Source organism: Atractosteus spatula, chromosome 21 (genome assembly GCF_055471065.1).
Source record: "Atractosteus spatula isolate fAtrSpa1 chromosome 21, fAtrSpa1.hap1, whole genome shotgun sequence".
Classification (NCBI taxonomy): domain Eukaryota; kingdom Metazoa; phylum Chordata; class Actinopteri; order Semionotiformes; family Lepisosteidae; genus Atractosteus; species Atractosteus spatula.
The window spans coordinates 5,651,633-5,669,144 of record NC_142726.1 but is presented as its reverse complement, the minus strand read 5'-3'; the positions used below and the strand labels follow the sequence as shown (position 1 = coordinate 5,669,144).

Below are 17,512 nucleotides of genomic sequence, written 5' to 3'. Positions count from 1 at the left end.
ACAGGTACTTCTCCTCATCCCTGATATCTGTCTTCTAGTTTACTCCAGCAAGTGAAGACAGAAGTAAAGATGGTTTCTCTTCCGGTTTGTCCAACCCCTCTGGGCTCCTCTGCAATGTGATGTTGTCGGTCTGGAAGACAGTCAGGTGGATTTCTGGGCCATCAATGCAGTTACTAACCGTCTAACAGGAGCCTTTGTTTTGTGGCAGAGCAGGCCAGCTGCAGTGCTCTGTGGGGAGATTTCCACTGGAGAGGCAGTCAGTCTGAACTTAAAGACATGCTTGCAACAGGCTCCTGCTTACACAATGTACTCGGCAAAAGGAAGACTGCTGGGCTCATAGACTACTGTTTAAGAGCAGACAGGTAAAGAAGAGGTATATTTTCCCTACTTGAAATATAGGGTGTTTAAAATGACTATCACCATCCATTGGAGTCTTCAGTTCTTCTGAAATATCAGAACACCGTTAAGCAAAACAAACAAGCTAAGTGGTGCATTCCTTACTTAAACTATTTTATGTATTAAAAAGTTCTATATGGCCTTGATGAAGACCAGCTGTTTAGCTAAAATATTGAACAATCCGCTTTGTCTCCATACAAAGTATCTTTCATTAAAGTGAGCGTGGCACTTTATTCTGTAATTTTCATGCCTGCAGTTTAGCTCTGCCATTGTCAGAAATGTTTCACATTTCTAAAACTCTGCAGATAATTAGAAGCTTTTCTGTGGTCTATTGATGAAAGACAAAGACACAGTATTCCATTTCTACATATAATTATATGAAGTTTAAAATGAAAGTCTAGGAGCAAAAATAAGCCCAACTCAGCCATTAAAAACACCCAGTCCATGAATGCGGTCTTCCCACCTCCACCTCTGCCCTTACTGCACATGGGGGGCTTTGACTTTGTCCTTATGGCCTGATTACTACCCCTCAGCCGAATGGATTCATGAAAAAAGCCTGCTGTACCCACTTGCATAATTACACAAATCCATTAAATTGTGGGCTACTGTCACATCTCCAGAACCAGCTGTAGTTGAAAATAAAAAGAAACGAAACCCCAAAAGATCCTCAGATCAGTACGCTGCCAACAACCAAACAAGGGAGACCTTTCAACTTCCTTTCTTTCCATTAGTTGTGTAATACAGCTCACATGAACAGTTCAGATTAATGACTTTTGAAATGGCAAAAAGCGGAGAGACAAACTCCGCAGTCACTTTGTTTTTATCCTTGTGCATTTAATGAAGAGGTTCCTGTTGGTACGTCCTGGCACTTAAGTGGTTTAGTTTGAATATAATTGCTGAAAAATTCTGATGATACACCACAGCCCTGGAGGGAGCTGGTGGATCTCGACTGAAGGAAATCAATCAAACTGGCCATGAAGTTACTTTACAGACATGATCAGGTTTATTATTTGTAGATGCAGATTCAGTACCAGGCTAACAGAGTGCACACTTTTTTTATGCTGTGCATAACAAGCTGGGATGCCTGCCTGCACTGGTTGCCTGCCAAGCAGTCCCATATTTTTTTTTACAAAGCAGATGCACAATCAACAGTGCTGCTTTTACAGAGCAGCAGGAAGTGGCATTTCACAGCATTCTTTTGTTTTGGTGGGGGGGGGGTACATTCTTCCATTTTCTCTTGCCATTACATGCATGCTTCTTCCTCACCCTCTTATACAAAGATGGACACCTTTTCACTTGTAACGATGCTCTACAGTTCGAGGACCAACAGACACAACCACACCTTTTGGTCTCTTTTTTTGTTGTGGACTTGTTTGTTTGCAGCTCACACACTGAAGCAGCTACCCACTCATCCCTCTACTGCCAAATTAGCAGTCTCACAAACACTAAAAGGTCAGAAACAAGTAAATGTATCGCTTTTAAAGAAAGTGCTTAAACTTTAAGACATCACCTGTGTAGTCCCCTGCTGGACAAGGGTGAGGTAAAATAGACTTCAGTGCCAAATCCTTAAAACTGTTCAGCTATAGGCACACAAAGTGCTATGTCAATAAAATCTGTTGCGCTTACAATACAGGCAATTCTCATTGCATGGGCAGCTGTGCTGAAAATAAAAAAGATCTTTCTATTTAGGCCGACTGGTTTCATCAGCATTTTCACAAAAACAGAGAATGCTAATCAGCTTTTAGTGCCTATTGATTTGGGTCTTTAAATAGCAGTATATCCCCAATTCGACTGCTGGACCACGGAGCACAGAATCATGTGACAAAGCCCAGGCAGAGTTGCATTACAGCTTTAATAGGGTTTATTTCAAATTACAAACATATAAAACCAAAAGATTACCATCAACCTTTATATAGCTCTGAACATAAATAACCACTCCCCCCCGAGAAAAAAATCAAATGAAAACTAAAAGGAGATACGATGTAAATCAATCAAAATGTATTTTGATGCACCCAATGATTGTGCCCACTAAGAACTACTACAGGCACGCGCAAAAACCTCTGCCAAATGCACAATGCACCACGCAAGGTAATCCTTGTTGATTTGTGACAAGCAGAGTTAGGAAGGCTTTAATGAGATCAAATTTGCCATCTTTTCCTTGCACATAGCCTTCTATATCTCTAGTCTAGAGAGAGTTTCTTTTTCAGGCACTGTAGAATTGCAGAGCTCCTAGGCAAGCAGCTGAATCCATATAAGGCAAAAATAAAAACAAAGTTGAAGTATTCTACAATTTGTAATGATACAAGCATTGTTTAACGCTGCATTAGTTTTTCCAACACAATAGTTCCCTTCAAAACTGTACTTCTAGACTCCATGACAGGCTGGGTTTTGAACACGGTTCCCGACAGCAAAATTAAATGCTGTATACCAGTTGGGTCCAGCAGTTTGCTGAACATCACTGTTAGTGTTATTAAGTAGATCTGCGCAGGTATTTTTACCCAGAGAAGCGTGTGAGCTTTGTGCTCATACCCTAAGGACGCATGCCGAGGGACCTGCCAGTTGTAAAGGGATTTGTGACCCTTTGGCCTTGTCAACTGCATGAAGGATTTAAAGCAGACATAGGGGGGCAATGCTCTTTATGGTAAAGCATAACCACTGTTCGTGCCACCATTACCAGAACCTGGGTGCGGTGACTCAAAGAAGGGATGTAAAGGTCAGGCGGTCACCTAACTCAAAATGTATACGTTTTTATAATCACCAGATGCAAAATTCTATATATGATTTCATTATCCTGTACTGCACCTGCACAATATTGTTCTAGGCAGGAGGTTTGAAGAATTTCCCTATATTATAACTCTAGAAATGTATGTGTCAAGGGCAATACTGAGCTATTCAGAGGGCACCACTTGTACTCTGCACTGGAGGGATGGTTAGGGAGTGGGAGTCAGTGTGGAATTTCAGAACAGAAAGCAAACTGAGGGACTCAATACCAGCAGAGAAACACGTGCTAATGACACCTCTCAGCAATGAAAAAAAAGAAAAAATTCCTATGAAAATCCCATTTGCATACATAAAAATTTGACAGACATATTAGATAGGACAAAAGCAATTCGGAAGCTGATATGAACATGTTAATCGAAAGTGCCCTTTCAATGTGTAATGAACGGATTGTTATATGACACTTTCAATGAATACAACAGCAATAACCTTTACAGCATAAGCCACTCCTGTGCTTTCCAACAAGACCATCTCCTGTGCGTGGTGACTACACAAATTATAGTGCTGTTAGAAACCAATGGGGCTGATATTGGAAAAGGCTCAATCATGTTCATTAGCAGCAATTCAGGATTTTCCCATAGAAGAACAGAATTCCCTGTAGAAGTTAAGAGGTGGTGAAGCCAGATCTTCCCGACTAAATTTCCCATGCAAACATTTACAGTTGGTGAAACAAGTATATCTGAAAATGATACATATACTCTATATGCCACATTTCAAAATAGCACAGTCTCTGTATACATATAAACAAACATACAGAGTTCTACATTAGAGAAGTCAAAATAATGTTTTAATTTGTGTTAAGAGGGCATTTTTCTCCACCCCTCTCCTGTTTTTGAGTTCAATCTTGCCAAAATAACTACCAAGTATAGTATCCCTTTGAAGAGAACTAAGTCCTGATCATTCTGTAATGCATTATTAAATTCTAGTTTTATAGCATTCGGTGAATCTTCACAAGCTTTGAAAAATCTATACAAAATTGAATTTGTAAAGCTGAAGTACTGTAAATTACAAAAGGAAAGGAAGATTCTTAAGTAAAGAAGAAACTGCAGTTTTCAGATAGCGCGTGGGGCGACCTCTTCATGAGCAGAGAGCACTCTTGGGTTTTCTATTCTCAGACTGTCTTGGATACCTGGCAGCTTCTATTCAAGCATGGTAGAAACCAGCTATAAATAGACACGGGTGGATCAGTAGCCAAGGGCCACAGTACATGTATGTAAATTCAAATGAGGAACAAGGAGCTCACACCATCACCTCCAGTCTGTCTGTCGAAGCAATAACAGTGTTTGCTTTCTTGGAAACAACGCAATCTCAGTTCCGTAAAGCAGCCAACCTGTAAAAAAAGATGACAAAAGCCATCATTTCCACACAGTATGTCGGAAAGGAAGCAGAAGTGTGCTCCCCAGGCAATCATTCAGGGAGATGCTGAAACAAATTGTTTTATTTTTTTAGTATTTTTTTAGTTTCACGTGTCATCCGAAGCAAGGTGCCTTTTTTTCTTACAGTATAGTAAAAAAGGCCCTACTGGACCCACTAACACCTCTTCCAGGTGATTATAACTGCTGACTTTTATTTTTGTTTCTCTTCTCTACTTTTCCGTTTTGGGGTTTAAAACCTATATCATCCATGATCACAGGTGTAATTTCTTGAAACAAGGTGGAAACAAACACAAACACACATTTCAGAACACTGGTGGGTCACGTCATGCAGGGGGGCCCCCAGTTGCATTGCATGTGTTTTTGTTCACTGCATGTTACTTGGCAAAATGAATATGAGCAAATAATATTGCGGGGAACCCTTTCCCTTTACAGTTTGTGTTTCAGAAGACATTACACAAGCCTATAAAATACCTTTTGGCCCCCAGCAAACGAAGCCCCCGCCAGTGAGTCTTTGAGACTCAGTCAGTAAGAGCGGTCGGTGGTGTGTGTGTGTGTGTGTGTGTGTGTGTGTGTCTGAGCTGTGGAAAGGGTGGCATGTGCGCTCCAGCTGGACGGGTCGTCAGGTGCGGTGGCAGCTGGTACCTGCGGGACAGCTGGTCCTCCTTATCCAGGGAGCGCGTGGAGCTCTCGCCCACCGAACTGGCCCCGGCGGGCAGTTGGTTGAGCTGGTCCATCACTTCCAGCCCGCTCTCCTCCGCAATCTGCACAATCAGATCGTCCACCTGCTCCTGGGGGGTGGTCAGCGTGGTCGCCGAGCTCATGGAGTCTTCCATCACCTGAAGGCAGCGGGGCAGACAGAACGGCACCACCGTCAAGCTGGGATTTTCACTTTTGTCATACTGCAGGGCTTTTATACATTTTATTGCCTTTCTATAATCAAATGCATAACAAAACCATAAAATTGCACTTCAGGATGCCAGGATAAAAATAAAGGACATAAAGGAAGAAGAAGCCCTACTGTCAGCTATATCCTGTGTCACAGAGAGTGAAGCTTGCCCCCACCAAATCTCTGTATACTCCTCACTATATACAAAGATGTTCAGGCGGTTCTTTTGTCTAAATGACTCCAGTCCAAAGACAGCAATCCAAAAACATTAAGACCATTTTTAAGGACAGATGAGACCATTATTGAAGGCCACATGCATAAAGACTTTCCGTTTAGTTTACATAATGTTTTTGACAAGGGTTCATTTTTAATGACCAAGCAGTCAGAACCTCAGTTTAATGCATCAAGTGAAGGATCATGGCACCTCCTACTGCATAGTGTGGTTTGTAAATTCTGTTGCACCAGCACCACTTACAGGTCAGGTTAGCGTCTGAGATCTGAAAAGATCAGGCTACCATTTAATCTTCTGAAGATGCTGAAGCATTGTGACCCCACACTATCTGAAAGTTTCACAAAACTCACCCTTCATTTTTGCAGCTGAGCGAGAATTAGCTCTGGCCAGTGCTATAATTGGATAACATCGAAACCCACTCTGCACTTCGACTGGAGGCCTTTAACAGGGAGACTCACAAGAGCTGAAAGTCATAGTCCTAAAGGATAATATGTGATCAAATCTGGAAATAGGAGCTTCAGATTCAAACAAACCTGGATTACCAACTAAAGAAACAATGAGAAGAATATCAACAGCAAAATGTCCTTGGAAAAAACTTTGATCTCGTTTAGCATTTACACAGCTCCAAACATTTTAAAAGCCAAAGCTTAAGACTTTATGGGACAGTAAAATACAACTAAGGCAATCAACAACAGGTAATTAGGCTAATTCAGATACAAAACCCTAGTAAATCCACTTTCACCCCCACTTTTTCCATGACTTTATGAGTCTGAGGAAGTTCCTGGCTAATACTGTCCCAATTTCACTTCAGGGTGCATATTTGCTTTTCCAGCAATCATGCAATGCAGCATTTATAGTTTTTAAGAAAATAAAGATGTTTGACACATTTTATTACAACTTATTTCTGCTACTTAAGTACAACAAAGCTTTAAAAGTCCTCATCTTATCAGACCAGTAACCATTAACACAGATTGACTGACTCTTTGCTTTTCAGAATGATCTTTTCAAAGTGTCAGTCGGGAGTCTTGAGCCATCTAGACACCAGGATCCCAATAAGCATGATGGGCTCTTTTATATTTTATGTTCCACAATACAATTTTTTTCCCTGCTGTAGCCACAACTTAAATCATTTTCCCTTTCATACATCTAATCAATAAAATGACTCATACACATTTAGGATGGGTAATGACATTTTAAAAAATGAGAATAAAAACGACCTCTCATTCACTTTACTTTGGTTACTTTATAATGAGCACCGTGAATCAACAGCCCACGATGGGCGTCTCTGAGGATTAATGTATCAGATGATTTGAATTATGCTGCGATAATATAAATTGTTTCATGCACCTCAGACTCAGTCTTCTGCATCTCACTGCTGGCTTAAATTTTGGAAGCTGCTTTATTTTTAAACCTTCTCTTCAGGCTGCCTAATAAGACTCTTCACTCATGCAGCACTGGATCCATTCTACTAACTACTCGGGCTGAGAAACTGAGACAACCATTAGGAAACCAGGCAGGATATGAATCCAGTTAAACACTGGAAAGGTTTTAAAGTTAATCAATTTCCTAGAAGTGATGCACTTCAGGTTTAATAGATAGCAAGTCTACTTAGATCCCAAACCTTGTACTGTATACTGAGTACCTTTGCATAGGCAGACATGTTGAGTTAAAACAAAATGGTGCATTTTTATAGTGCTTCTTTAGGTAAAGACTCTAAAGCTATTAAAGTTTTGCAGTGTTTTTTTTTTTCTCTGCAGCTCCAGGCATCCACAGTTAATTACTTACACCATATGAAAGCTGTGGCTTTTCATATCCGAAATTAAAAAGAAATTCAGACACAATCCAGCTGTGACACTCTGCTGAGACAGGTCAGCCCTAAATGCTGTGTTTCTCTGGACTCCCAAAGGATCTGTCCCAGTTTGAACAAGCTCTGCTCTCCCCAGAGAACAGAACAACTCAACATCCCTGTGTTACCCCAGCTGCCATTTTAAATCAAAATACTTCATTTTTATCATCAAGATTTTTTCTGAAACAAAACACCACAAAATATACAGGAATTCCTACAGAACAATACAAGGTACAACAACCTACATATTCAAAGTGTTTATGATTGGCTATTTGAGCAATATATGGTAGAACTAAGGTGGGATTTTCCTCCCAGAACACTAAAATCCAAATGTAGACAGAAACATACAGAGTGCTTATACACATATCTGCTCATATAACTGTATCATGAAAAGTGAATACCATGAAGCAATTAAATATGATACACATATAAATGAATCCATAAGGAACACACTCCTAGGAACAACAGCAGCACACATCAATGGGGACTGAACTCCCATTCCTCTGGGGCACACACTGTGTTGCTGGGGTATACAACTGGCAGCACACCTGAGGTGGTGTGTATTGTCAGTGTGCAAGGGAATCTGCTGGCTCTGGTCCTGTTTGTAATAGTACTAAATTCATTTGCTTATGCCTTGTAGTGCTCAGTTTTCACAACAGTGGTTAGACTATGTCATTTCATTTTGGTAAGTCTCCATGATAAGACAGTCAGACAGTTATAGCATTCCCTACAGTGACTGCAAACAGTGAACCTGTGACTAAGAAGGATATCCCATCTTCAAAGGATGGTGCTACTAAGGAATGTAGCTCTCTGCGCTTACATGTTTGTCAAACAGCCCTCCTGCTGTACACATTTCAACGTGCAAACAGTGAAATCAGACGTAAGAATGGGATTGTCTGGAAAGCACTTATTTCCAAGGAGCTCGTCAGACCTATTTAACTGATACACCTTCTAGCTCCACTGCTTTGCTGGAGGAATTGTCCAGTTCCATTGTTGACAATTTTACAACTGCTGATGTTTCAGTTAAACTCTGATCTAATATTAGCTATCGATCCGGTTTTATTTTCATCAGCCTTTGGGGAACAATTTGAAATCAGCAATGTCAGAATGTGAGGTTTCGCTGTCTCTTGAAAAACAAAATGCAGTGTATGTGCACTTTCTGACTAACACAAAAACTCTCCAGCTGGCCCAGTGCATAGAATCAAGCGGATGTCCGTTACAACCCCAGGGAACACTCTGCATCGCAGGTTTATTCATTTTAACTTTCACAAGCTGCTGGCTGTTGTAAAAATTGTACAGACGAAGCAGAAAATGATACATCTGATATTAATTTTGCATTTTGGTTGAGCACCTGGCATTGGCATACAGAATACCTTGGACCTCATAAAAAGGTGAAATGGGTAACCTGGTTTAACTACCGTGCCTTAAATGTTGAACTGAAAATGTGTAATTATTTAAGTTAAGGCTATTAACATGAAAACAAACATGATATATTGTGGTTCAGGTGGGTAGCTGTGTCAGCATGCGTAGGCTGCAAAGGAACAAGTAATAGATTTATTCCATGCTGAAAAAAAGAAGAGAGAATTTGTTTTTCATTTTTTTCTCTCTTCTTTTTTTCAGCATGGAATAAACCTATTACTTGTTCCATGATATATTGTGGATAGCTGGATATACAAATTCATAGAAAAACAGCTGGGGGGCTCAAAGCTTTATTATTCTTTTTTGTCTAACTTTACGGAAAATCAGGCAGCTGCAATAAGTGATGCTGGTGGACCCATCTTCCTTCTTGACCAGGACTTCTGAAAATCAGAAGCCCTACAAGGATGACTGAGGACATTGTGCTGTAGAGGGAAAAGTAATCTCTCACTCCTCTATCGGATATATTTTGTAGTTAGGCTGCTAGTGCAAAATAGCTGTAATGTGTCACCCAAGTGGGTTCTGCATTTCAGTAGTAAATTAAGTGGGTGGATGTGAAGCACTTTAGGATCATTTGAGAGGAAAAGTGCCATATAAATTCAAATTATTATTATTATTATAACTGTTTGCAACTACTCATATGATTGCATGCCAAGAACGTTCAGACTTTCTGGTAGATTTTTTGTTCTTCCAGAATTATTGGAAATCTCAGGAACAGATTTTAATGGGCTATTAATAAATGCAATTTTTCAATTAAAAGACAGTTTCCTTGATCTCAGATTGTTATTGACACAAAGATGTACTGAAGAGCGCCCTCACTCCTTTCTAAAATGCAGGCCTTATTAACATTTCATATTAATAACATTACCGATTACACAATAACTAGCACAGTGCAAATGCAAACATGCTCCAATTTACACACAGTGCAACTGTGGATCCCCCTTCAATCCAAATATGCATGTCTGAGGATCTTACCGAAGTGTGAACATCCAGATTCTGGACCTGGGACTCGAACTTATCCATCACAGCAGACACCTTTTGCAGATCCATTGAGCTGAGAGCTTTGTCCAGAGCCTTGGTGACCTGAGCCATGTTCTTAGTCACCTGAAACAAGCAGGAGGCCTCCAGTCAGCCACACCACTGAAATGTACTGCCTGACTCACTCCCCACAGCATTATCAAAAGGAACCCATCTGCACATTTTCTGCACCCACATCTTAGTACTCCTTACATTTATTCCTAGTCTAAATGGTTCCAGCCACACTGAAATGTACATCACTTTTACTTCTGGGCTGTGTGCACCTCAAGGGATTTTGCTTTTTCCTCACAATTACATAAGAAACCACAATCACCTAAAGATATGTGCAAAAGGATGCTACTTACCTCCAGCTATGCGAGTACCGTTATACAGCTAGGAGGACTTTCTTTGCTAAAGGGTACAACAGTAGTGTCCACAGCAGGGACTCAAACCCACATCCTTCCAGTTCCATGAATCCAGAGGTCTAGCCGTTACTCTATGCAGCCTCTGGGTTTTAATGATTTAAAGCCACCTCTACAAGGTGCCTGAACGTTCAGGTGAACAGTGTAATTGAAACATCTGGGATGAGAAATACTAAAAAATGCCCTTTTCCTAACAGGGAAGTTAGAACTGAGGCAAACATGGATGGGAATGGCGGTGAAGATCAATGAATTACTGGCACACTTGCAAGTTGAAGGTCGAAGGGTTGACCTGCAGTTGCTGTTTTAGGTTAAATAACGGTAATGTTTTCGCTGAAAGCTGCACTCTGCAGCCCGGAAAGGTATCAGAGCGGGTGTGCCCTGGACCCGAGGCGGGCGAGGGAGGATGGCAGGCGGACGGCGGAGAGGCTCACCCCCTTCATGGTCACCGCCGTCTGGACCTTGGAGGCCACGGCGTCCACGCGCGAGGCCATGCGCAGCCAGTTCAGGCCCTCGTTCTTCTTGCGGATGGCGTTCTCGGCGTACACGCGGGCGATCTCCACGTTCTTCTGCTGCAGGGCCTGAGGGGAGCGAGCGAGCGAGCCAGCTGTTGCAGCGTGGGAACTGGAAACCCAGCCCCTGGGGCACAGCTCCCTTTTGTATCAGACACCACCAGCCTAAACCCAGTCCTTGTTTCCCGTCAAACACCGGTCTTCTCAACACAAAAGCATTGGCTGGCACAGACTGTACTGTGTCAGGCAGAGCTTGTAATCTCTTAAATGTCAGCAATACAGGACTTGGTTAAATCTCCCACGAATCTGTCGATATGCAGTTTGGGGATGCAAACTCTCCCCTTTGGAATAAACCTGCACTGAGTTTGCTGGGAAACTTACCGTCTTGTTTTTTGGCACGATACCTCATAAGAGAACAGAGATCATTACTGCACACTGTACTGTCCAGGAATAGCACTGTTGGTGCAGCAGCTAGGAGCTTTTAGCCCCGAGTGAAGAGTGCCACCTACTGGTCAACAATTCTTTACATTCTGAACACTACTGACAAGACCTAACCTTGCTTACAGATTGCTTCCTTCAGTCTAACACACCGACTGACCTTTTTCACCTTGGCCTGCTCCGTCTTGGAGTCCTTCTCCGCCTTCTTCGCCAGCCTCTCCAGCTGCTTTGAAGTGAACTGAAGGACAGAAAGAAGAGTCTTTAATAAGTGACTGATGAGCCTCACTGCAGGTACAGGGAGTGTAGCTGCAGTGTGACTGCCACCTTCCTGCTTTGTACACAACAACGAAAAGTCTGAGTCCATCCCAGGATGGAACATCTCATCATTCAATCCAGAGTTTGCATAACAGCACCCCTAACTATTGGTCACTGATTCTTCTATTCATGCGTTATTTCTTAATAATGTTTAGAATCATGTTATGTTATGGCAACACATAAGTCATACAGAAATTCAATCTGGGAAATCAGACATACAGGGAGCAACAAATATGACATGCAGTACATATATGCCAGCTGGCATAAAGGTATTGCAAAATCCAAAAACATCACAATAGAGGAAAATGCCTTTCTTACTTTTGTTCCCTGTTTTAGTGCATCACTATATATGCTACTTGGGTCTCTTCTTCATTAACATTTTTCACATACACACTAGAGTATTTGTATTCCCCATTACAACTCAAGGACAAGCCACAGATTAAACCCACAAATTCTGTGGCAACCCGGCTCGTGATTTATCTCCTCTGTAATGCCAATCTACGGCAGTAGCTATAAATACGCCTTTAGCTAATGTAATTATCCACAGACTGATTATCTCCCCACTCATTTCAGACTGAATTTCAACAAAAATAAACCAGTGACTTCATCGTTCCCATTATAGCTCATTAGTGATGCGTATGCGCCTTCCGAGCAGGCGTGACGCGTGCAGCGATCCGTGTACAAGCTCCAGGGGAAGCGCATACGAGAGGCAATAGGACCAGTGGGGAGAAACTGAGGCTTTGGAGCCTGAGAAGCAACCAAAGCAGCTTTGTCACTCTTAATTATGGCATTGTACTGGCTAGCAGTGCAGCCCTGCCTGCCCCACCGCACAGAGAAGCCAGATGGCAGCTACATTCAGGCCTGCAACTTTCAACAGCTAAGAAGCTGGAAGCACTGTGGCTGCCAAAGTCAATTCCTTTGTGAATCGAATTGTTTTTCCATGAGTGCGGAAGAGAAGGACAGATTGCTGCCCTGCCTGTTGTTCAATGGCCATCCATAGACTGAGCTGCTAAATTAAGATTCTCTGCTAATGCCATCTTTTATATTACCTTGTTACATCTAATATAGAATTGCATGTCTGAATGAAAGCCCTATGAACTATTCAGCACAGTAAATACACCTAGTCAAACTATACTTGTTTATCAATAAGAGCTCTTCTAGTAGACTTCGAGGTCTACTGAACACTTGGACTAACAAGTGTAATTTATAAACTCTATTTAACTAACTGGAAATGACAGGCTATAAATACACAATACATTTTTCTACAGAAGTCTAGGGAGGTGGTAAGATAAGCCAAACAGCAGCTTCTAAAAAACAGTGCTCATATTGTTTAGATCTACAATGCAGGTGAAGCGACAGGACATTTCAACAGGCACAGTGATGTTGAGCAGTGTATCCAGAAAGCATGACTTATTGATTTACTATCACTGTCATAATGAACAGTCTTTGCAGATGCAAGGGTGACTTACTATTTATACAGTATGAAGTTTACATTAGGTAAGTACAAATAATATTTAAGAATAACAAGGGTAAGTTAATAAAATTACATAAGTTTGAAGTAAAATGTTAGTGTTGCACTAGGCAAAACAAATAAAGAAAAAAAACAGGGGAGGAACCAGAATAATATTACACTATATTAAACTAATATTTTGTTTTATATAATATATAAAGTCTGGTGGTATTTCTTTAATTTGAGGTCATTATTCAAATGAAACATTTATTTCCTCAAATAAATTTGTATACTCCCTAACTGTTAAACAATGGAGGACAGAAAGATGCCAAGAAACTCTACAATGATTACAGATTGGAGACTGCATTTGGCCACCATTACTGAAATAGTATATAGAATTGATCTGTTAATACCTACAGAACGGTGGCACTGAATTATTTTACCCTGCAGTGTTCTACACAGTGTAATGAAGAAAGCCTTTCTGCATTGTGCTGGCACATATACTCAGTTGAAGATGTGCCAAACTTGTGTGAGTATACTCTAAGGATCAGACACAGAATGTTCAGTTTGGACTGAACCAATTTCACTAATGCAGTTGGGTGAGGCTGTTTCTGGTACACATACAGCAGGTAATATGCATATTTAGAGGGTCTGCAGAAAAGAGTTGATCATTTTACTTCTTCTATATTCCTAGAGCCACTCTAAGTTGTGTCTTAGTGCTCCTGGAACAGTAAAAGATAGGACTCCACCAACCCCCTCCTCAATGTCAATGTCCACAACTGGTCTGAAACCATGCAAACGTGTTTCTAGGGGTGGGGGTAGGAATAGCATCTGCACACAGATGATCCATGAAGAGAGGAATAACTGGAAAGTGAAACGTCCACAGTCGTGTTGTGCAGTACAGGAGAACTGTCGGCTGCCAGAACGTCAAAACAAGTCCTCTGAATGTTTTCAAAGTGGATGATGTGCATACCAAAACCTTTTTACTCGACAAAACCTCCCAATATCATACACTATAAAGTTATATGGGAATACAACGATCAGTTCTTTATGAAATACCATATCACTAGTGGTGTAGTAACAACCTGACAATAGCTGTGAGGTTACAAAGATATACACACACAAATGCTAAAGTGTGATACTCACCTTCAGCTGAAACAATGTATCTGTAAGGAAGGCAAAAAAAAGTCTTTAGCACGAAAGTCTACAAAAGGAGGCATTAGCTGCACAAGGCATCAACTCGCCCCTCTGCCTGTTCTCATCCTGTGAGCACCTGGATAACCAAAGTGCCCAGGGGCTGTAAACCAGTCCTGGGGGCCGCCATCCTGCAGATTTTCACTTCAGCACACCTCTTAATCTAATTCAATTAATTATTGTCTTAAATGGAACAGTCTAAGATATTTTCCTGGCTCTTCAAGTGACGCAAATGTAAAGAGCTGTTGATGCAGAGCTGTGAGCCATGTATGGCAATTAATGCAGAGGAACATAACCAATCGCCTAAAACATGTCACAGTGACAGTTTTTCCCAGGAAACCCTACTAAGACCCACTTCCAGAGGCTTCCTCCTAAAGACTGTGCTTAAGAAACAGGCTGGAGAGCTGCAGAGCATGCCTGCCCACCTCATCTGCAGCCCCTGGGAGGACACTGGTGTTTTACACTTAAGAAAGGGGGCATTACAAAGCATTAAAGTCACAAATAACAGGTGCTTGCCAGGCTTGGAACTCTCTGCCTATTTAGTTTCTGTCTACAGGAAGACTTAAAACTGCAAGGGAATGTTTGATGCCATTGTGTTACTAAATCGCAGATGGTTGCACTTCCTAGTTCACTAAATCTGTACCATAAGAGAACTGTGAGAAAAAGTTCCTTAATTGCTGATCAGTGGGATCAATTAATTAGGCGCTGACTGCTCTTAACTACTGGAGATTCCAAAACTCATTGGTCGCGAGACGATTGCGTAGTCAGGATTCACGGCCGCATGACGTAATTCCCCAATGGGTTTAAAGGGCGTGTTAAACAGCTCAACTCCGGTTAGGTGTGTCACGTTACATTTCTCTGAACCGTGGATTAACCGAACGCCCGTAACCTTAAATTAATGGGATTCAAGCTTTGGGAGCCCAAAGTGCACCCCAACTACCCAAGACACGTCCTGAATTGTGCTACGTTAAAAGCAATATATACATAATGGCTTATACCCCTTTTAATATCGCAACGAGTTCATATTCAACATAACATAGCTGCAGATATAATAATGGCTTACACTTATATAGCGCTTTTCTGGGCACTCCACTCAAAGCGCTTTGACCAATATAGTATCAACGCGTAATATGATCTGATTATTTTTTCTAGGGTTTTATGCAGAAAAGATGCCCGTCTCTCCCTGAAGGATAATCCTAAATAAACAGACGGGAAAGTGACTTTCACTTATCCGACTAAGACTAAGCCTATATACCATAGAGCAGGCCGTGTCTACCACTGCGGCCGGGATTTTAACCTAGAAACATCTTCACCTGAATTCAGTTCATTATCTTGGGCTGGTGATGTTTATTCTTGTAATCTCCGAAACTGAATAACATATGAACAGATTTCTGATAATAAACAAGCACGCCCTTTTCGTAATTAAAAATATTACTCTTACCATCCATGGCGTCAGGCGTACAGAAGTCGTAAATACGGATTTTCAATAAAACGCAATTAAACGAGTTCTATTGTAAAATTCAGTTGGTTTCTACCGATAGTAAACACGAATATTCGTCCCCTTCTTCCTCTTCCTGTCTCGGGGCACGGAAGGGGAAACACGTGACAGGGACAACTTCTCGAGGGAAATGAAGCCATTCTAGGAGCGGCCATGGTCAAGATCACGTGACGGAGATTTGCGACCAGGTGCATTTTTTGTGCGATTATAGGTCGGCATATTGCGAGGTGGAATTATTAATTAATTATCAGTAGTAATTATTGTTAAAAAAAGTTCCACTCCCAACTCTGTGTGGCCGACATTTCCATTGCATTAAGGAGAAAATAAAGAATTAATCCTAATTTAGTTAACAAGCCCTTGTTGGAATTTATTGGTAAACACTAATAGATACCTGAAAAAGGCTCTACAGCCGACACGTTGTCTCTTCTCTTTTGCTTTCAGCATGGAATAAATCTTTACCTGTTCCATTAATAGATTATTACTACTACTACTACTACTACTACTACTAATAATAATAATAATAATAATTCTTCATTTTATTATTTTATTATTATATAAGGTACGGGGGAAGACGAGATAAAGAAGACAGACTGGAGAAGAGTGGAGGAGACAACGGCAGGCGGGAACTAATGTTTACTAATTAGTAATTAATACTAATCAGATACAGTATTTGCTGATACGGGGAACCAGTGGAGGTGCTGCAGCAACCCTATAATACATTAAACTAAATTATATTTTGTAAGATTATTGCACAAGAGGTACAATGATTAAAATCGTCTGGCAAAACAGAAGAAACATTGAACACGCCATAAATACCCAAATAAAAAAATGAATACTAATAAAATAATACCCTACTTCTTTAACACTGACATTACTGTATTGTGAATCCATGCAACTCTGTTTCTCAAGTTCTACAAGTTTGAAGAATTACTCCCGCTGGTTCATAAACGCTCCTTTTCACCTGGGTGTTGATAGATGCTGCAGGTTCGGCTCCACCGCAGTGAGCGCCCCCTGCCGGCCACAGAGCCGAGCCTTTTGCGCTCGGGATTATTTCCATCTCTAATGGGGGTTGTCCTGCGCAAACACTCTGAACATGCAGGTGAGAAATTACATTATTTTGAACCGATCCAGCGGTTTGTTCAAACCGCGCCGCGCTTCTCTACAGATGGGACTGGCATCGAATCTCTCGGGGGACAGTCCCGCAGGTAGCTTGTCGAACGGAGTGATGGAGCAAGAAAGTTACTCACGCTTCGGCTAAAGAGGTTGTCAGAAATCTACGTCTCTGAGGTAGCAACAGGGACTTCCACTCATCATTAATGACTTTAAAGATTCTTTACTTTATTTTACCACTACGATAAATAATGGAGATGAGGGAATGTTTAACAGTTAGTTGACAAAAGAGGTAACTGCTCGGTTGTTATTTAATAACGGGCACGGAATGGTATCGGTTCCTTGTTCATTTTAAACACATACTGGCACGTTTCAGCCGATCGTGATGTCTGTTCATATTTGTTTTAACGTGGTGTAGCTCTTTGTTGAAATCGAAGGAGTTTTTTTTTTTGAATGAAGCTTTATGTAGCTCTAATCCCTCATCGGGTGTGCATTACTTGTCACAAACCCTAATATGGTATATACACTAATCCATTTACAGTGTTCTAATGGGATTCCAGTTGGTGAAACAGGCTGTTTTAAGGTAGATTCGTGTTAAATTGTACACCTAAGTGTAGACACAGTAGATA

At 41.2% G+C, this 17,512-nt stretch overlaps 1 protein-coding gene across 1 annotated transcript; it reads right to left on the bottom strand.

Moving 5' to 3' along the window:
- Positions 1-1,379: 1,379 nt before the first annotated feature.
- Positions 1,380-15,850, bottom strand: chmp1a (charged multivesicular body protein 1A). The gene is made up of 7 exons (XM_088939136.1): positions 15,717-15,850; positions 14,228-14,247; positions 11,477-11,554; positions 10,801-10,947; positions 9,906-10,034; positions 5,193-5,386; positions 1,380-4,504 (listed from the first exon to the last, which is right to left on the bottom strand). Exons 1-7 carry the CDS (start codon positions 15,721-15,723, stop codon positions 4,483-4,485), a joined length of 597 nt encoding a protein of 198 aa, XP_088795262.1. The 5' UTR covers positions 15,724-15,850; the 3' UTR covers positions 1,380-4,482.
- Between the last annotated feature and the right edge of the window lie 1,662 nt (positions 15,851-17,512).

Excerpts from the sequence above, each read along its gene's own strand:
- chmp1a (XM_088939136.1), bottom strand. Across the intron at positions 10,035-10,800 it reads CGGCGGTGACCATGAAGGGG|GTGACTAAGAACATGGCTCA; the intron begins GTGAGCCTCTCC and ends TGCTTGTTTCAG. Across the intron at positions 4,505-5,192 it reads GAGGACCAGCTGTCCCGCAG|GTTGGCTGCTTTACGGAACT; the intron begins GTACCAGCTGCC and ends CTTTTTTTACAG.